Below are 21650 nucleotides of genomic sequence, written 5' to 3'. Positions count from 1 at the left end.
AATAGCACAAAGGGCTACAGAGTCTCAGTTTTATAAAGATTTAACATTGCGTGAAGTCAGTTATGTGCTTCTTTTGCATAAGAATTATAACAGAGCAAGTCTGCACAATTGGGACTTAACACCCTAAAGTTCTGTGATTTTCTGAACCACAGAGTAAATATTAAAAGCTATCTTGACAAACACACTACGCTATAAAAATGAATTTTTTCTGCAACTCACCATAATGTAATTTGACAATAAAAGGGTGGTTAACTTCCACTAGGATATCACGTTCCATTTTTGTCCGAACCCGATCTCGAACTGCAACAGAACATGAGCACACAAGATTAAAAAGAAAGTTACATTATGACTCAGTATTTCTCATATGTTTCCTGATGTACTTCCCATTGTATAATATTATAATTGTCTGCAGGTCATTATACCTTACACAGCTGAGAACTTAGAAAATTTATTCCACATTTTTTTCTGATAAATATGCATTTTGATTTGCTTCAGTTTTTGCTATTGACAAAACTTAACACTAGGCAAATAAATTTAACAAAAGCACATGAGACAACACAGCCACCCTTCAGTCAGCTCTATACTTAGTAAACCTTCCAAACATCACAAAAATTGCCACACCTATGTATAGAAAACATTCTGCTAGTGAAAAGCATAGAGAATTAAAGTCGTAGCAAAACAAACAGCATAAGTATAATCATACTTTGTATTAGTTTAACTCATTAAATAACTCACACTAATAAAATATTAAGTTCTTTACAATTGGAAGGGATTTTTTTTTTCATTTCCTTTATAATGAACTTAAAATAAAAATGCCATTGATTCAATGTAGTGTATACTTGAGATTACATTTTTAAGGACATTTACTGAGAGAAAATGTGCATGGAGAAATATATCAGACACAAGAAGCAGTTGCTGCTCAAGCTGCCTGTGCTGTCCATCCATGGTGACTCTGAACAGGACATGTAAGTGCTCCTATGCCACCAGAGATTAAACTCAAATGAGCATCACATGCCAGCAATGCAGGAATACAGGCAGGGCAGTCAGCTGAGCACAGCACCTGCTTCAGCTGTTCCCCACAACTTTCCTGCCAGCTCCAGTCAGGGCTTGGCTCCCATCCGAAGCTCTGAATCACCAGGACACAGACAATATTCAGTACTTTACACAGGGGAGAACTATCAAAGTTTGCTTTCAGTGGTTTAAGATGTTGCATTTTTCTCTTTCCCTCTATTCTACATTTTGTTACTGCTCCTTTCACAAATGTATCTTCCTGGAGGAAGCACCCCAGAGCAATGAAGTCCCGTCCAAAGTTTAAGCTGACAGCATTCCTTGTACAGTTAACAAGCCAGAGTTCTCAGATATTGAAACATAACAAGGCAGAAAATAAAAAAGAAGCAAAATGGTGTTAAGGCATTTATCTATATTTTCCCAGAAACACACACTTACAATAATACAGATACTTATGAAAAAGTTATATAGATGCGTTTTCATGAATGAATACAACCATGAAGTTTCCATCTGCCTGCAGAACACATCCCTAAAAATGGAAGCTTATGAAATAAGTGCTCAAGTACAAAGCAAACATCACATCTGAATGCTGACCTTTGCATCTAAAGCCATTAAAATGTCACAAGATAGTTAGTTGTGCAATTTAACTGTTTCAGCAGTTCATCTGAATTACAAGACTGAAATTCAGAATACTCTTTTTTTTTTAGGCAGGTTCAGGTGAAAAAAAAATTAAAAGACTTTCAAGTGCCTGCAGCTATGCAGCAGTTACATGGAAAGTATAGACTTAAAACTCCAAGCAAAAGAAGTGTAAAGAACTCAGCTCATTTCAGATAATGGCATAAGCCATTATTTGACTTGACATCTGATTTTTGTTTGACTGTAATTTCCACGTGGGTTCTACTGGAAGTACTGATTTTTCTTAATATATTTGATTCCAAACACTCTAGCAATGTTTTGGCTGTTTCTCTCTCCACATCATAAAGGGGCACTGAAAGATAACACCTTCTATCAGAGTGTAATAATAAACTAGTTTCTGCTGTAAACAAAATTATATGTATATATTCTTGCATTTGCTCTAAACATTAGAAAGTTGGACTGTGTAGTTACATCAATGTGTTCTGGCTAATACAGCTGCATTTCTATGAAAATATTTTCTCTAATTTTGATTTGTGGAACAGGTACACTGTTTCCAAGTGTGGTCCTTTTATCTTTAATTATAGAGCACAAAAATAACTTTATGAAATACATTTGAAAGAGCTAAAGAAACACAGAAAAATCAAGTAATATGCTGTATTATTTAAAAATACAGTATTACATATATTAAAAAGTTGCAATTATGGAAAATAGAATTAATTCCAGTTAATTTCATATTAAAGTTTTAAGAGTAATCTTAATTTGCTTGCAACTCTGCTCTTCCTAAAACATGAATCACAAGCAAGTAGTGCATGAAAAACATCTGATAATACAGATACAAAGTGTTGAGGACTGTGGCATCCTCTTGATGTCGTCACCTTTCTGCTCAAGCCTTTTGCATCCTTGAATTCTTAGTGCCTCAGAGGGTCTCCTTTCCCAATTAAAAGTCACGCTCTCAATTTCAGTATTTACCAGTCTCTCTCATCTGTAGGCAAAACTAGAACCACAGCCTGGACTGTAATTTTTATATGAGGTTAAACTGCAATCAAAAGGTGATGAAGAGAAGCCCTCGAACATCTTAAAAAGCAACTGCTGAGTGACCTCTGACCAGTCCTGAGCTATTAACAGGCTGTTGAGCATATTAATGTACCTTAAATGAGTGGAAATCAAATTCAGAAAAATAGGAAGTAAATAATGAGAATGACATGTGCCACAAAACACAAAGGAGTCAAAATATAGGAAACTGTTCAAATACACAGCCCTCTGTAAGTGTATAAGAACTGTGACATTCAGCACCAGATCCTAAGTGAAAAAATTTAAACATTTTAGCAGAAGTTCATAAACCAATGCTTTTGTTCTCCCCATCATTCTATAAATATTTGACGATAAAAAGGATTAAAACTGAAATTAAAACATTAAAACTGAAATTCAATATAATAATCGATAACATCGGTAAAGCACTACAGGCTGTTGGAGCCATCCCAAAATTATCATTTCAGTTTCATTACAGTCATGAGTTAGAAGAACTTCACATAGACAGAACTATAAAACAATGACGTAAAAGAACAAGCATACAGTCTGGTCAAGGCATTACTGCAAAAGATGACTTTCATTTTGATCTATGGTAAAAAATACCTTATTTCTTTTTTCTTACAGAATTCTCTGAGACAGAATTGAGATTGCTCAGGCTTAGACTTATTTTGCTACTGATAGCGTTCAAGATCAAAATCACTGAAGAAACAGATCAATCCACAATTTGTTCTTGCTCAAGTAACCTAGATTATCAACTTAAGATTTTATAAAATACATCCTATATCGAGATCACATGCCAAGAGTTTGGGGCAAGTGTACTGTATAGGTCTGTTTCAAAAGAAAAGACTAAATCATGTGCTTAAGAACTTCTAGAATCAAACACCAATATAAAGTGCTTTTAAGTATCATGACCTAATTATAAACCGAGCAAAAGGCATTAACTGTATCCTTGGTGACACACAGCAAAGGAAAAACGGAAGGATATTAAGTTTCAAATAACAGCTCAGGAGCAAGTCAGGTGGCAGATGTAACACAAGCACTCCATTAACCCACCATCACCTAAGGAAAGTGGCAAGGGAAGGAGCCTGCTCTCTTCTCCAGCTACCAACACGGTATTGTTAATCCTTAATCCTTCCAGGTTTACAAGACAAAGCAGTGTACTCTGCTATTTCCTGTTTCAGAGAAGAAAGCTGAAAGACACTATCTGTAGAGCAGCAGCTGTGTAAAGATTAGGTTTTGGTATAATGTCCCTGAGTTACCTTTTTTATTTCTCTTCCCTTGTTCTAAACAATGCTTACCTTTCAAGGTGGCCTTTTTCAATACCTTCATTGCATAAAGCTGTCTAGCATCTGATCCTGAGATTTTTTTGACAAGGAAGACCTGCATTAAAAATTAGAAAGAATTCTTAAAAGAAAATAAAAGCAAGTCAGATTAATGTTTTTTGCTATGAAATTCAAGTAGTCACTATGATTTCAATGAAACTTTATTTGACAGTTTTAGATTCTCCAAAGCCAAACCTCCTTTCATAATCTAAAAAGTTCATTCAGAGGATACTCTGCCAAATTCATTTTGGTCTAATTTAAGTAATTTCAGTGAGTAAAAGAAAAATAAATTGGATTCTCTCAGAAATTCTTCCAAATTTGACACAAAAGAATCAGCTTTTTAAAATTAATCTCTAGTTTTATCTTATTGAAATTCATAGGATGACACAGGAAATGTGCTAATAAAATAATTTTCAGATATGACCATAAATATGTGAACAAAATTTGATCCAGAAACCTATATACATCAATGTATAAATAAAATTTAAAAAAAACCTAGTGTTGCATGTACCAATAAAAAACAAGCAGCCTCAATTAAAGGGTGTTTCATTTCCTTCTTCAATATCATGGGATTTCTTGACTGGTATTGTTTTAAATACCCTTAACACAAAATTAATTCTAGAAGAGACAAATTTTAGATTTAGGAATGAAAAAAACAAACACCAAAACCAACTGTCACAGGTTTTCTGGCTGTGGACATGTATAGACACATGTTGTGGTACATGAGGAAGTTAAACATGTTATGTGAAATTAGTTTGATGTCTGGTTTTGTGCCCAATTCTCACTTATGTTAACATTCCTTGCATTACCCAGAGACTAGCAGATCATCATCAAGAGACCTTGAAAAGCATGCAAATTTACTTTTTTTAAACTAAATGGGAAACAGAGACAGCTTCACAAGTTATTAGAACAAAATGATTTATGGATTAAAAAAAATTAATGATTTTTGCATAAAGTGTAAGACAACTGAGAACAAGACTGGCATTTTTGCAGAAAATTGTGTCAGCTAGACAGTTTATTATTTTTGCTTTTTTAAAAACTCACATTCCCCCTTCTCTCTCCCATTAAATTACTGAACTTCGTATTAACAATAAAAGTGATTGCTGAAATGATCATTTATTAGCTTATTTTTCCTTGCCCTTGAATGATGTACTTCTTGTGATCTGAAGATTTCCAAATAAAAACTTGGTTATGATTCTGGACTAAATCAAACCTTTGGAATCAGGTTTCCCAGTGAATTCTTACTAGTATGAGTACAAAATTTTATAGTTTCTAAGCACCTAGATTTCCAAACTTAACTGGAACAATAATGGGACCAACAGTAGCTTATTACCACCAAAAGAGAATTGGACCTATTTTTCTAATTTTCCACCCTATCTAAGGTGGTTTTTTTACATGCAAGAGCTTAACATCACATTCAGAACTGCAACTGAGGCTGAAAACAGATGTAAAGGCTCTGCTGTCTTGCCTTACATATTCCATTCAGTCTTGTCATGTAAACTTAATGTTTTGCTTTCAAGTTGGATTTGGACAACTAGAAGTATAAAAAAAATGTATGCCTAGTGAGATCTCAGTACTCATGAAATGCTAGAAACATTGAGTCTTTAACAGATGTTCTGATAAATATCAAGGTACATTGCACCTTAACCAAATTACACCAGATAATGAACATGACTGGGATGTATCACATTTACTTCAGTAGCCATTACTGCCTAAAATTTCATTACAATTGCAACATGCTACAAAAACCAGCTTCTGTATTGGTGATGTCCTACAATTAGCAAGCAACAAGGAATACTTATCAAAAAAACATTACAACCTTCACCCTCTCAAATAGAGAAGAGTATTTAAGAGAAGAATGACATTCCATTCTAACAGTAAATACCCAATAATTTCACATCAAGCCATTTTTTCTATTGAACTTTGAAATCCACGTATCATGCTAACATGAAAAAAAATTACTACTTTAAAAGATCTGCCACAATTACAGTGTCTAGTTAGCACTAATTTGGAAAGCAGTTTTCACTTACAACATTGCCTTAATGCAAAACTGTGACTGTTCTAAATATTTCACAACCAATATTCAATGCTATATTCCTGAATAATTGGCTCCACAAGAGTTCAGTTACCAACCTTTCCAAAGGATCCTTGCCCTAGTACTTTCAGAAGTTCAAACTGTGAAGGGTCTGCTTTCTCGTGTCCTTCCTTTACATGGTGAGTTATTGCAATTTCTTTGATACTTCCTTCTTCCTGGCAGAGGAAAACAGAGGAATTAATTTAGATTAATGGTTTACAAATATTTACAAATTCACAATATGTTGGAAAACAGCAGTGTCACTGAACCAAATCAACTAGAGAATGCCAAATACAGGGAAAAAACACTTAGCAACTCTATCTGCATAATTAAGACAGACAGCACTAGTTCGGTAACAATGTAGCTTAAACTTTTAGAGATGCACCAGGATCCAGACAATAACAGAGTTGACAGAAGTCAGCAATTCCCAAGCTTTTTCTCTTAGGCCTATATTACTGGGTTCATGTTTCTGTTCCAGATTCACAACCAATTAATGGAAACCAATCTTCTTAAGAATTTAGTAATCTTAAAACACACCTAGAGTATATCAAATGGACCAGATGTCTTTGGAAAGCCCTCCTTTTTAACACTTGAATGAGGACCACCATGCTGCAGCAATGCCAGTGCTCACCTTTTAAGACAGCGTGAGACTCAAGAAATTTCCACACAAAGCAACTCTCCACCCCCACTTCAGCAGCAGGCTCCACCTGCCACTGACAAAATTCTGTTGAAGAAAGTATTCTGCCTTTCTTCTCAAGGAGAGTCTATCCTATATAAGCTGCCCAGTCCTCATCCTTTCCCCTTCTGTGAGAAAGTGGTCACCAGAAAGCTCTAAGCAACAGTGAATCTTATCTTCTTGTGCTCTGCACTTAATTCAGTGTTTTCTGCACTGAATTTCAAAATCCCTGAAAAGTGACACTCCTTGCCACACCAGGAAAGAATTTCAGAACTTATAATCATCAAGTATGTAAAAAACCCTGCACTCTTGTTAATGTCATCTGAAGACCTATTTAGGCATTACATGCAATCCAAGCTACTGTACGTTAATACACAACTGTTAGTTAACAAACAGAAAGCAATATACTGTCTACAGTTTTAACTTCTTGTTCATTCTCTTTCTATTTCTTCTATGGGTTATAGTGAACAAAATAAATCTGAGAATACTTTCCATCTATTTATTGAGGAACTCTTAGACCCATTTCATAGAACTGCAGACTGGCTGACATTGAAAGGGACCTCTTGAGACCATCCTGTCTAACCCTAAACTCTCTGCTCAAGCAGGGCCACCCAGAGCCAGGACCTGAATATCTCCATGGATGGTGACAACCTCCCCGTGCAGCCTGTGCCAGGGCTCAGCCAGCCTGACAGCAAAAAAGTGTTTCCTGATGCTCAGACAGAAACTCCTGTATTTCCCCTTTTGCCCATTGCCTCTGGTCCTGCCACTGGGCAGCACTGAAAAAAAAGCTCTTTGCACCCTCCCTTCAGGCTGGTTGAACATCATTTCACCATTGTGAATCCATGCTGAATAAGCCCAGCTACTCTTTTGTACTCCATGCATACAGGAATGCTTTATTGCTCCATGACTTCCCTGGGGATTAAGGCCTGGCTGACCAACCTGGATCCTCTTTCTTTTTGAAGACAGGAATTGACATTCACTTTCCTTCAGTCCTGTCACCTCTCCTGGTCATCGTGGTAATCAGAAAATAATCAACAGTGGCCTCATAATGACAGCTGCCAGGTCCCTCAGCACTCAGGTGCATTCCATCAGGGCCCACAGACTTAGACACACTCTGCTTGCTTAAGTATTCTCTAAACTACTCAGTGGCAGGACCTGAGGGAATGGCCTGAAGCTGTGTCAGAGAAGGTTTAGGTTGAATATTAGGAAAAGGTTCTTCATCCAGAGAGTGGTTGGGCACTGGAACAGCTCCCCAGGGAAGAGGTCACAGCACCAAGTCTGACAGAGTTCAAGAAGCATTCGGATAATGCTCTTGGGCACATGGTGTGACTCCTGGTGATGGTGCTGTGCAAGACCAGGAGCTGGACCTCAATGGTCTTGATGAATCTCTTTCACCTCAGGATATTCTATGATTTACCTCTAAGACTATGTCTTCCTTGCTCCAGTCTTTTCCTCCATCTATATGCACCAAAATGTGCACTAATTAGCTGTAAGTGATAGGTTAGTAGAGGCCAAGTTCTAAAACTGTGTTTCTGAAGCACTAATTTGTAAGTTTTCCAAGCATTCTGCAAAATTTATGTGCATGAATTAGTGCTGAAAGTACCCTTTTGCATCTGACCATTTCAGTACTGTATATAAATGCAAAGCAACTGTCCACCCAAGTCAGCATATTCCAACACAGGCTTTTCCCAGACAGATGATTCTTCTTCAAAAGATTCTTATTTTCAAAAGATTACAAAGTTGGAAATGAGCTGCACATAAGAAATCCTGAGTGTGTGTGATAGTCAGTATATATTAAAAAACTCCAGCATGTGATTTGGAATAATGCACAGAACATGCTGGCAACTTTTAAAAAAAGATACTTCAATGTGAAGAATACAGTTTTAAGAATAATTTTAGAAGAAATCCAAGATGTCCTCTAAGTTTAGGTGGCTGTTTCCATTTTAAGACAGCCAAATTTTATATGTGTGTGCACCCAGACATGCCGAGTACTCCACCTAATAACCTGAACTTTTGTGTCTTTTCAGGAGAAAATGCTACCATCACTGATTACCAGCTGAATCTTTACAGAGTCTGAAAGAAATATTGTTGAATAAATTGCTGGTGGACATTTTTGGTTTTATATTCTAAATTATTATGTGATCAGCTGTATTACATACTACTCAAACCACCCACTGAATCTTAGAGAATCCCAAGGGAGGAACAGAATAGCTCAGCAAAACAGACTGCCAAGCACACATTACTTCAGATACTTTGATCCATTTCTGCTTAACAGTTTTATCTATTTGCTTCCTGGCAATCTTGGGAAAGTAAAAAACATGTGAAACACAATGTACTCAAATCTTTTTTATTTACTGCCTTCAGAGATGCAAAGCAATAGGTGGACATAGGAAGGACATGGAACTGTAGGAGCAAATCCAGAGGAGGGCCATGAAGTTGGTAAGATGACTGGAGCACCTCCCTATGAAGACAGGCTGAGAAAGTTGGGGCTGTTCAGCCTACAGGAGTGAAGTTTGCATGGAGAGCCCATAGTAACTTCCCAGTATCTGAAGGGGACTGCAAGGAAGCCAGAGGGGGATCCTTCATCAAGAACTGCAGTGACAGGACAGAGAGTAATGGGGACAAACTGAAAAAGGGAAATTTAGGTTAGGTATTAGGAAGAAATTCTTTACTATGAGGATGGTGAGATACTGGAACAGGTTGCCCAGGGAGGTTATAGATGCCTCAACCGTGTTGAAAGCCAGGCTGGATAAGGCCTTGAGCAACCTGATCTAATGGGAGGTGTCCCTGCCCAGGGCAAGTGGGCTAGGATTAGGTGACCTTCATGGTCCCTTCCAACCCAAATCCTTCTATGATTCTATATTGCTTTAAAAGCACTACAAAACTCAACAAGAACAAGAAAATATATTAACTTACTCACTATACACAAACAAAATTATTATTTTTGAATGCTATGCAATTATTATGCAACCATCCTTCCAGTGGTTATTTTGAGCACCCTCTAAAAAACAAAACAAACCCCAAACCACCACTTCACATTCCTGATACCAAGAGAATATTCCCAGGCTTTGCATTTTCTCAGGGCTCAGTTACTCTTCAGTCCATAAAAGGCAGACCTAGCAGAACTCTGTTTTAAACTAAAAGGATCTCTAATGATATTCAATTTTAATTTGTCCGTAACTCTCATTTGGGAGCAAGATTTACAATGAGTGGTTGTCCACAAATTTGCAGTTTCCTTTTCTGACATAACTGCTGAATGTTTGTTATTTTAACCTAAACAGCGCAAATGCAGTTAAAAATACAAAAGCTAAGCCTTTTATAGAAACAAAAATTATATGCAGAGGTAATCAAGCCTCACTATCTACCTGAATTAAAACACAAATCTTACACACTGTAGAAAGAGATCTCTATTCTCAACCAACTGCACTAATTACATCAGATTATAGATGTCATCTTGCAGTAAACTGGAAGAGAAGCCAGCTGTTCCATCTGGTACTGAATTGCTTGATCATTTCTTGGTCCCTGGCAAAAACATTTGTCCCACGTGATGAATTGAAAATAAATGAGATGCTGGAATACTTGGGTCCTCTGCTCCTTTCTTCCATTCCTTGACAGTTTTCACACAACTACAGACAGTCAACTCACCAGCTGCAATGGTGGGGTCTTCCTTCCAGTTACAATTATAGCCAACTGCCTACATTTTATTTCTGTTATTTATAAGCTTAGGAAGCTCCCTTTTCTCAAAGCATTATACTGCAGCAGGGTCTAAATAAAAGTCTCAAGACATGATTTCCTCTTCTAGGCACACAGTTCTCTCAAGGCCTTCTTCACACTAGAAAGTTACACTGCCTCAGAAAGCCATTTTAAAAAATGCCCAGAACAACCATGTGTGTCAACTTTTAAGTGGTTGCTACTGGCTTCCACTACAGTGCAACTAAATATGGAATACAAGGAAACAAACAGAAGGTAACATTACTCTGAGTTTACTTAACAAAGTAATAGTGTTAAATCAACACTGGCCTAGAAAGGAAGTGAGTGACAAACAAGTTTAGGTATGAATTTAAAATACCATATTTGAGAACAATTTCCTGTACTGATCTAGTCTATTCCAGGCAGTATCTCCATACAAGTAAGTTTATAGTAATATATTTCACAATATATGTCTGTGCACAAGAACATACAAATACACATAGGAAAAAACATCAAATGGACTGTAGGGCACAGACAAATAAAACTGGAATGAAAAACTTTATAAAAAAAAAAAAAGAAGGATTCTGCAACACCAAGGGCAGCTCATTTTTATCATAAATAATCAGGTACAAATTGGAATAGGAAACATGCTTGCCAATAAAACAAAAGGACAGACACCTTCTAGGGAAGCAGTGAAAAACTATTTAATCATTATCAGACTATAAAAATAGTAGCCTAATCATGTTGCTGGGAAAAAAAACTCCCAGCAAAATATTTTAGGTACTTAACTAACAATTAAACACTCATTTTACTTCTAGTAATTGAATTTATGTGAATTTTCTTTACCATCACTTTTTAATTCAAAAGTAAATTAATTATGCTGCAACATAAAATATTTGCATTTGTTTGAGATCTTATTACAGGAACAACTAATAGATAATGTGTTAAAAGAAAACCAGACTTCAAACTCTAAAGGAAGTAGAAACAGTCTTACTAGACATATATTTCTCAGTAGTAATGAAAAAGCCCAGAAAAGCAAGAGAAAAACATGAGTTTACAGAGACTCTTCTGCAGCTTACCCTTCAGAATTCTCAATTTTCAATAGGAAAACTGCTCTGTGTAAAGAAGTGGCCCATGCAGAGCTGGATGGCATAAGCTCATCAGTGCGGAACAAGGTGTGTGTTATCTGCAGACCTTTATCTGAGCAGTATGCTCCAGGGACAGCTGAAAAGCTGGTCTAGGACTATTAAACTGGGCTCTGAACTGGTATTTAGGAGAACTGCCAGTAAAATCCACAATACCATTGCGACACTCATTAGCGTTTAAATAGTAAACATTCCAAAAATGGAAGCATTCTTAGTCTACAAATTTTACATTAAAAGGACAGAGAAATAATCAACTAAAGATTAGAATAATTTTAAAAATATATAAATGTATGCTGCAATAGTGGTAAAATCATTCACAAGGAAATACTCCAAATCATCTAATTAGGTAGCACAGGATCAGATCTGTGCTCTTACTCATAGCAGGAAGTGGAAAGCCATTCAGGATAATGAATATTAGCACATCCAAACACCATAGGAGTCTCACAACATCTAAAATTCTCAGCCTCAGCTTCCTGAAAAAAGTGCATAAGCAAAGTGTGAACTTGCATGATGACAAGTGCTTGGCAAAGAAATTTCAAAATACTGGGGCAGAAATAGGAAATTCAGCAAGGATTTACTCTTAAAGAGGTGTAAGAACTAGATGTGAATTAACTTAAACACAACACCAAAGAATAAATTGCTATGTTACGTATGGAACGTGTACTTAGGAAAAGTATTTCTGGAAGACAGATTTCTCCTTTTCTAGATACTGAAAATTACAGTATGAGTAGAAATATTTTAAACACTTTCATCTTAATGACAGCATATTTTAGATAACAGTTGTTAAAAAAAAAATTGTTCATCAGCTTCACAATGAGGGACAAAGACTTGAGTATATACTTTTCAATATACTGAAAGTATAAATTAAAATTATGATATGCATATATTATTCCAAAGGAAAAAAGCAGCAGGAAAAGCAGGAAAAAATGTAAAGTTTTAGTGCAAAAATAATAATGGACCAGTGTGTTTACATTATATATATTATATAAACATACACATATAACATATATGTACAATATATATTATATAAATATATATATTTATATTATGTATATTGCTCCTACACACAGATGACATTTAAGGGGTGTAAAGTCATGAAGTGACATAGAACGGGAAAGGTAAGGAAAAAAAAACTACAGGGAAACATTTACAGCTTAAGACATTCAAACATTAAAGCCAATAGCATGTGACTCTAAAAGTAAACTGGACCCATCCTGAACAGAAAGACTGACTGCATATTCTCTGCTGTCTGCTTCAGTGAAATTAAACTAAATAGAAAGTTGACCAAAAGCAAGATACCCAAAAACTAAGATTCCTAACAAAGACAGGCATGCACAACAAGACTGGGGGGGAATTGGAAGGGTCCAGGAAGATTTTATTTGATTGTGTAAGTGTGGGATTTAAAAAAAAATCAAATAAAAAAAGTCTTTTTGACTAACTATGCAAAGAACAACAAAATCCCGGCAGGTCTAATTTTTTTATCATACCAAGAGCAAAGATAGGTATGTGCAGTACATGCCACAAGTACCTATAGATTAAGGCTTTTTGAAAGAACATTCTGTTTATTTTTAACATGTTGAACACTTCGAAAGGATTGGCATTACTTTTTGAATTATTCTGAGGCCCGTTATTATGGAAAATGGATGTTCTTATTTGATGACAAAAAAGGAGTAACAGCAGCTAAAAGCTAAAGAAAATAAATGATTCCTTCACCATACCCCAGTTCTACCTGGAACAAATTCAGGAACAGATTTCTGAGAAAGTTCTCTTTATAAAAGGTTGATTTAGAAAATCCCTGAAGTCATTATTGCATGAGACATGTGATGAATAACCATCCTATCTTGAGTCCTTTGCATCAGGAAGGGGATATGGAAGATAACACACAACATCCGCACGCTGTTACAAGAAGGGACCCACAAGGACTGAGTGAAAAACAAGGCTGGCTGCATGTTCACTTTCCCATGACATGAGAATTACCCAGATGAAGGTGAAAATCTCCTCAGAACTGCAGTAAATTTCAGCTGGCAAATTACTAAATACTGATAAAAAAGCTTCCCCTCTCCACACTCATTTGCTATACAAAATATAGCAAGAAACACAACACCAAACCTGTAACATCAGAACAAAAGGTTTCATGGTTGAAAAAAGTAAAAGACCACACACCAACCCCTTCTGCAGCTAACAGAGATGGAGGTTATGAAATAAAGGACATAAGAAATGAACAAGAACAAACCATTAACCTCACACTCATTTAAAATAAAATCTCTGAATTTTACAACACAATTTCTGGACAGAAAGAAACCCCTCTGTCATATCTTTGCTTTTAGAACTCAGAAAAAACTTGACTATCACCAGGACTTTTAAATAAACTGCCATTTTCCAATAACAAGCACACATTACTAGGATAGATGTGCTATACATACTCAAGTTCATAAAAACCCAGTGGGAAGGGAATCTGACACATGCAAAAAATCCTTGGATGGGTCCAGTAATCATAAAAGTTCTTCCCAGACATCAAACATTGTTGACATGCTGACCAAAACCTGTAAAAATGAGGTTAAGGCTTTGACTTAACATAAACATCAGATAAGAAGATTAACAAATTTTAATCTCAATAAATAATTAAAACCTTTATAATAGCTAAGCCATCTTAAGCAACTGCTGGAGAAATTAATTTAAATACTAATAATCCTGCTTCCAGCATTACCCAGGTTTCACCTTTACTTGTTAATTCTGTACTGCCTTAACATAGTAAAGAAGGTACAAAACAGAACCATCTTTGACATACAGTTACATACAGACATAAGTCTTAGTTATGATTTCATTTGCTTCTTAAAGACTTTTTCAGATTTCTCACTGTAAAGTGATTTTCTAGTTCGTGTTCTTGTAAAGTCTTCACTGACTTTTTTATTTTTACTACTTGATTGTTCATGTTATTATGGAAGCCTCTGCATCACTGATTTCTGCTGCACATAGAGCAATAACCCCCACACTTCCAGCCACAATTCCCTGCCTCAACTTGCAGTGACCACAGCTGCTGAGGGACCAGCCATGGGGCTGTGTTCAGTGGGTACTGAGAGCCCTTCCAAGAGTCACTGCCTGACAAAGCCAAGTCATTCCCCCAAACTGTGAGAGATGTTTTTGTAATACACCATTTAGCACTTAACTGTGCCAATATTGTGACTTTAATATTTATTTCAAACAGACCCTATGAATACATTAAAAAATGTCTGATGGATCCCATCAGAAACTCTTCAGGGAACTATTTAATGAATATGTTCTGTTTAAAATCACATACTACAGTATGTGATTTAATCTAAAATCACATGCTACAGTATTTTTTGTATCTGTTTTATATGGGGATAATTTACACATGAGAAACAGCCAGAATCACCATTAGGAAGGATCACAGTTCTGCACCTTCTATAGTCAGGAATAAGAATAAGAGAAAAAAGAAATCCTTTTTGATAGCTTTGATCATAACAATTAAGTCAAAACCATTTTGCCAATATTGGTGAACACCTCCCTCAAACATCAGCCATTTTTCAATATAAGACCTAAATCAGTGCATCAGTTCTAAAATCAGGGTATGCTGTTGACCATACAATTTTCCAAAAAAAGCAAATCCAAACGTGCAGCAGCAAAGATACTGCTTTTGTCACTTTCCATTTGTTAGTATTGATTATGTAGCAACATAGATTTTTCCATTTTCATTACGGAAGTAGCAGCTTTGCTTTCACCCCTCAATCTCTTTTCAGGAACGTTTTGCTTCCTTTAGACAAATGTACTTTCCTGAAGCACATGTACATTTAGTACAAGCAAAGATAAGGCTGAAAACAGAAAAATGGATTCCCCAGCAATTTACTTATCATTGCTCCAACAATGGCTATAGGTTGCCTTTTACTACTTTGTTAGCCTTCATTGTACTGCTAAGAGCTCTGCTGGACATGGCTGTGTTTGGCAAAGTATTTGTCTGTCACAGGCATCATAATGTTGATCCCCACAATCAAATAAACTATTTCTGAAGTACTGACTATGATATTAAACCTTGGTGCTGAAGTTACATAAAGCAGTTATGTCCTGTAAGGACAGTAAGCTTACTGGATATCAAGTGATTTTAAAAGGATGACTCAAGGTTGGCACGGTTCCCCAGCTCATATACAGAACTTCCTTTTCCTCCCCTCCCTTGAGTCAGGAAGTCTCCTAGATGCATTTTTACTTTCCCAACTTGTTATGAACATAGGATGAATTTTCAGCATTATCTGCAGAAATTAAACCCTCCTTTTGAGTTATACTTTTAGAAATAATAAAGAGCAACAAACTGAAAACCAATTACTTTTACCTCTTTTACTAGAGCTTATAGAAATCTTCATTAAGGTAAAAATGGGAGTTTAAAATGTGAAGAGCGCACCAGTCTAGGTGTTTTTAAATACCTTAGACACATTTTATATACATTCATACATTCTACACTGTTTATTCTCCTACCTTCAAATTCAAAACTACCTTAAAAATAAAACTCACATTGCAACAAGTACTTCACAATCTCCTATTACTTTGGTAAGCAGTGTTAGTGAGCTAAATCATGGACTAAAATCCATTCCTTATAACTGCGACTAATATTCAATTTGAGTCACTTAATAGAAGTAGCCACTACTTATCTGCTCATACACAAACAATTGTTCTAAAAAGCTGATTAAAAATCCTGCTTCTGAAGTAGCAATTAATCCAATATAACAAAAAGCAATGCAGTACCACGCATAAAATTAAGTCAAGCTGATCTAAGGATATTCTGTGTATGCTGTCTTACTCTGCTGCCAAAGAAAAACAAGAGTAGAGCAGAAGTTCTAAATGTGGACATCTGAAGTCAGAAACCAGGTCTTTCATAATTTATGCCTTTGCTTCTTTTTAAAAGATGGAAAAACCTACCATTTCAACTAACAGCATATCACTTGTTGCAGACAGCATCTATTGTTTTACCTGATAGAAAATAAGATTTCTTAAAGAAAACTTTATTTGTAAATGTTTAGTTTCAGGGTCTGAGTTTTTAAAAAATTCTTAAATTGTTAAGTCTCTCAGAGAAAAACAACTTGTAGCGATAACAAAGAAAAAATTGTATTAATGTATTTATTCCTCAGCCTCTTTCTACTCTTTTTCATTTTTGGCTTTTTCTGCAACAATTTTGAGATCTAGAAGGATGCCTATGTCTCTATTTGTTTCACATAGTCAACTCACAAAATTAAGACTGCAGACCTGGTTACTGAGACAGAACCCCTCCCATTCTTTGGTTATACAGAAGAAGCCAGAAAGGAGTTTGAAGAATGAATCCTGTCCCAGAGAAACAAGCCAGAGGACAGGTAAGGCCCAGGCAAGGGACAAATGTGGTTCACCAGGTTGGGAGTGTAATTCTGAAAATGCTTTCTTTCCTTAAAATGAAAACACAAAAGGATGGGACAGGAGTAGGACACTATCCCTTCCTTCCCAAAGGATCTGGGAGCAGTAGGTTGTTTAGTAGGTAAGCTGAGGAATTCCTGTAAGCATTTTAAAAACTCAGTGTCACCAAAAGCAGTTTTGCAATGCAGTTCTCTTTTGATCAAACAGCACAAAATTATCTCATGAACTGAAATGTGCTCATCAGCATTGGAAAAAAATACTCATTGGGTGGAACTGTCATTTCCCAGTAACTCTGATATAAATTTTTTTCCTACTTGGTAAGCACTAACAGAGAATTGCAATTAAAAACTAATTAAAGTTAAAAAGCCCCAAACTATTTAGAAGGAAAAATAATCCCTGAGCATACTCAGCACTAATCTATGAAAACTATGAATCCTGTTTTATTATCCTAATTTCCTAAATATATACTGAACTCTATATGGGTTGAAAACCTTTAGTTTGGTCTGCAATAGCCAGCACTTTAAAAACAGAATGTTGAAGACAACCTAACCAGGCTGCTCTAAGTAGATAAAACAGTGCCATTATTTGACCAAATTTCTGAGGAATACCTTTCACATTGCCTGTGGACAAGAACTATAATTCAAGACTATGAGTTGACAAGTATATATTTTACAAGATTTACATTAAAAATCCTCTTGATTATAACACAATCTATGCTCTATTGTTTTACATTCATGTCTTGTTTTGGTGTTTCACTTGTGGCAAGAAAATTCCATTTCATTTTTTAATGTGCATTGCAAAAATTAATACAAATTGCTTAAACCAGTACATGAGCTAGTAGACGTCTACTGCTTTTACAAGTTAACAGACCCTCACTTAAGATGTTAAGTCACTACACAAGAAGGTCATGGGTTTTGGGCTTTTTACCCCCTCATAGAAAAGTACTTGCACAGACCTACAAAAGGATAAATGTGAAAACTGATTTGACTTCCAATTATAGAATGTTTACATGTAACGTTAAATAGTTCTGAAACAGTGCTTGGGACAATACAATACTCCACTAGTAATTTTTCTCAACGTAAACCAAACTTTTTAATGCTTAAATATATGCCCAACAAGACAAATTACACAAATTAAACATTTCCTATGACTAAATTATCATTTGAAATAACCCTAACACTGTTATGCAAGCATCACTACTCTTCATACCATTTCAGAAGTAAATTTAAGATATGAATATGCCCAAGTTATTTTAACTATCGGCACACAGAGCCATATTTTACAGCTTAAAGCGCTATATTAGGATGAAACTATTAAAATTACCACTAAGTATTAAAAATACAAAGGCTTTTAATAAAACTTGACTCTCAGTGAGAAAACATGCAGCTAAGCTCACATTTAACAACCCCCACCTCCCCCTAATATGTAAGTGTTACATTATCTACATACAGGTTACAGTTTCCTAATAAGGCTAAATTTTATCAGCAGGTACCTTAGAAACTTTTACAACATACAAACAGACCACAGACTTTTTTTAAAGGAAATACAAAACGCTTTGTATCCAAACAACACTGATCCCTAAGCAGCGAAAGACTAAAACTGCTCTGAAATCCCAAGTTAAACAAAAGTAAAACTTTCCCCGTTATTCTCTTAAATAATGAACTAAGCTCACCCGAACAGAGCGAACACGCAGAGGCAGAAACTTAAACATGACTAAGAAACCATGATGTTTGGATTTTCTGACTGAGCGATCACAAGTCTAGCAGGGAAGACCAACCCTGGCGTTTTTGCTGTGACCAGCTGTTCCGGCAATTAGAAAATTTCCTGTCAGGCAAGTCAGACACAGCTGGGGGGTGGGGAGAGAGAAGGGGGAAAAAAAGGTCAAAAAGAAAAGAAAAGACATTAAAAAAAAGACATTGATTTCACACACACACACATACAGAGCTGTGATAAAGAATGACTGGGCAGCAGTGGTACTCATGCTGCTGATACTTACAGAGATCAGCACAGGAAACTTAAGCAGATTGCCTGATAGCAACAGGCTGTTGCAGATGTTACTGATTCCTGGTTCCCAGAAAAGAACAAAAGAGACCAACATCTCTTTCAGAAATCACACTACTACACAACATTTCACTGATTAAGCACAAGAGCAAATATTTTAAGTTCTATATGTGATTATTATATTTTTATGAATTTAACTTTACAAAATGTTTTAAGATCTCAGATATTATCTTACAGACTTCAATGCAAAGAATGCCTAAAGGTTATTTTTATTTACTAGAATTTAGTTAGAGGACCAAAATGACCTTGTACCTAGTCCTTTGAAATCCTGCACATAGAAAATGCTACACAGATGTTCCAGGCCAAGGCAAACTGCAGAAATATTTAAATTGGATTGCCCAGCTCAAATGTCTGACTTATGCACCAATATTGTATTGCTCTGTAGAAAGTGAACTTCTTGAAGTAAAAAATATCCCTAAGCTTTCTTCCAATGTTTAAAAAGCCCCAGACCCTTCAAATGTTTTAGGAATTAGAATTCAATCTATTTACTGCAAAGAGTAAGAGAGGAAGTTTTTAATTTGATCTCTCTAGATTTACCACGGGAGCTATTTTCCTGAATATTGACACTATCTTTAGCTTTTTTGATACTTGTTAAAACAAGGAATTGCAAAGTTCATGCTCCTTTAGTGGAACAAGACTGTTTTTCAAGTAATAAATAAACAAAGGCAAGTAAAAACCTTCAGTCAAAGGCATATACAAGTATTCAGCTATAAACATATCCAGGTGATTCCGTTTAGTGACTGTGTATCAAAGGACACATACAGCAAAATACTCTAGTCCTGCTTGCACAACACATGAAAACAAACCCACCCTGCACACAGCTTCCCTTAACTGGGTTCTAACAAATATCTGGATTACTTCATTTTTTTGTTATATTTTAATCCCGTTTCAGAAGACAAAGCCAGTAATTTAAGTGACAGACCACATTGCTATCTCTAGCCCACATCCTGGCTCCCTACAGTATCAGTTTCTGCTTTTCCTTTAAACTGGTATTACACATCTCCTCAGTGTGAGCCAAGATCCTCTTGTCAAAATGGAGAGGTGAAATAAAGACCTGACTTTAGCCATATCCCAAAAGCAAAATTGTGCCCTTTTAGTGTTCTCTTGTACTCCTCTGGGTCTTTATTTGTGTCCCATCTGCAGGGACAATCTTTCAAACTCTGTGTACTGAATATACACAATTATTATGATAATAAACACAGGCCTTCAGGAACTGCTACTACACAAAGGAGGACTTTGTAACTCAACTGAGGGCTCAGAAGTCCTCAATGCCAATGTGCTTTTTACAGTCCAGTGTGGTACAGCCTTTGGGAAGCAGTCTTTCCTACAGCACCAGTAACACAGCATAAAGAATTATTAAACATTAGTTTCAAGATGAACAAAGCTTCTTGAACATAAGAAGCTTACAGCAACACAAGGATTTCAAATATTTCATAAATAGCATAAAATTACTTGAAGCTTTCCCCTCTTCAATTGTTTCAAACTTGTAGCTACTTCCTCCTTCAAAACTGAAATACCTCAAGAATTCAATTTTGCAGTTTAACAGCAATATAGTTATTTGCACTTGGAAAACTTAAAATAAATTTAAATAAATAAATGGGAGACCATTCAAGCTCTCTGCCATTACCTTGTAAAGAATAGATGCAATTACACTAAAATCAGAGTGACCAGGAATCTTCAAGTCACTAAATTAAATCCTGTTGTACCAGAAAGAGCTAAAGGCAGAAATGGAGAGTAAATGGTAAGAGCAGCTCTAACTACAATATTCCTTAAAGATGAAAAGATACTGTGGGTAAATAATAATTTTCATATCTTGTGGCTGTAAAGGTAGGAGTGTATTTTGCTGTAGATATGCTGTATCTGCTAAGGGTGATGGGAATAAGGCATTTCAACTGAAATATTTGTACAATTACTGACTACTGCTCTCCAAAACCTTTTATGTGACCTCCCAGAGAAGTACAAAGCACAGTGCTCAGGGGTCAGTGGGGTTACTGCACAACAATAGCTCTCCTATAACTGGCATGAGTCTGGCAGGTGGAAGAAATTTCTTGTGCTCTGGGAGAACACAGCCTGCATGGTTCCCAAAGAGCACCAGCAGCCAACCAGAAACATTAAGATACAAGCTACACAACTCACTTTGAGCATCTCTCCAAGAGAGCTTGCCCTTTTAAATATTCCTTCATATATGAAGGAGACAGGTTAGAGGGCAGCAGTCCCCAACAGGGAAGTCTCTGATAAAAAGAAGAAATTGCTCCAGCTAGTTGCTTCCCTAATTTAAAATCTTTGATAAGGATTATATTATACTTGTTTATAAGGAGACACAACTGTCTCCAAAACAAAGGGAATGTGGTGAGCCTGTCAGTCACAGTCCCGTCAATCACAGAACTCCACTTGCACAATGCATTTCCTTCTCCTCCAGTACAGAAACATAAAGTGAGTTCATCTCCCCCCATCCCCTCCTCATTGTTTAAATTGGATGATCTGAGTTTAGGAAAATTAAGAGAAATGCTGTCTAGACTTTCAAGAGAACAGAGCTCACAGACACTACAGCGAGCAGGAGAAATGAAAAATGCCGAGGAACTCTCAAAGCAATAGAGAACATTTGGGAATCCATGAAT

The 21650-nt window shown here is 36.1% G+C and overlaps 1 protein-coding gene across 2 annotated transcripts in view; it reads right to left on the bottom strand.

Moving 5' to 3' along the window:
- Nucleotides 1-21650, bottom strand: part of RPS6KA3 (ribosomal protein S6 kinase A3) — a 73500-nt gene that overhangs the window by 33557 nt on the left and 18293 nt on the right. For both annotated transcript variants that reach the window (XM_030956596.1, XM_030957441.1), the window contains exons 3-5: nt 6129-6245; nt 3972-4053; nt 220-300 (exon numbers count right to left, since the gene is read on the bottom strand). In XM_030956596.1, the coding sequence (XP_030812456.1) occupies nt 220-300; nt 3972-4053; nt 6129-6245 (280 nt within the window). The remainder of the gene's footprint in view (nt 1-219; nt 301-3971; nt 4054-6128; nt 6246-21650) is intronic.

The sequence above is a fragment of the Camarhynchus parvulus genome, chromosome 1, assembly GCF_901933205.1.
Source record: "Camarhynchus parvulus chromosome 1, STF_HiC, whole genome shotgun sequence".
Classification (NCBI taxonomy): domain Eukaryota; kingdom Metazoa; phylum Chordata; class Aves; order Passeriformes; family Thraupidae; genus Camarhynchus; species Camarhynchus parvulus.
Note: the sequence above shows the minus strand (reverse complement) of the source record. Positions and strands in the feature narration are given on the sequence as shown.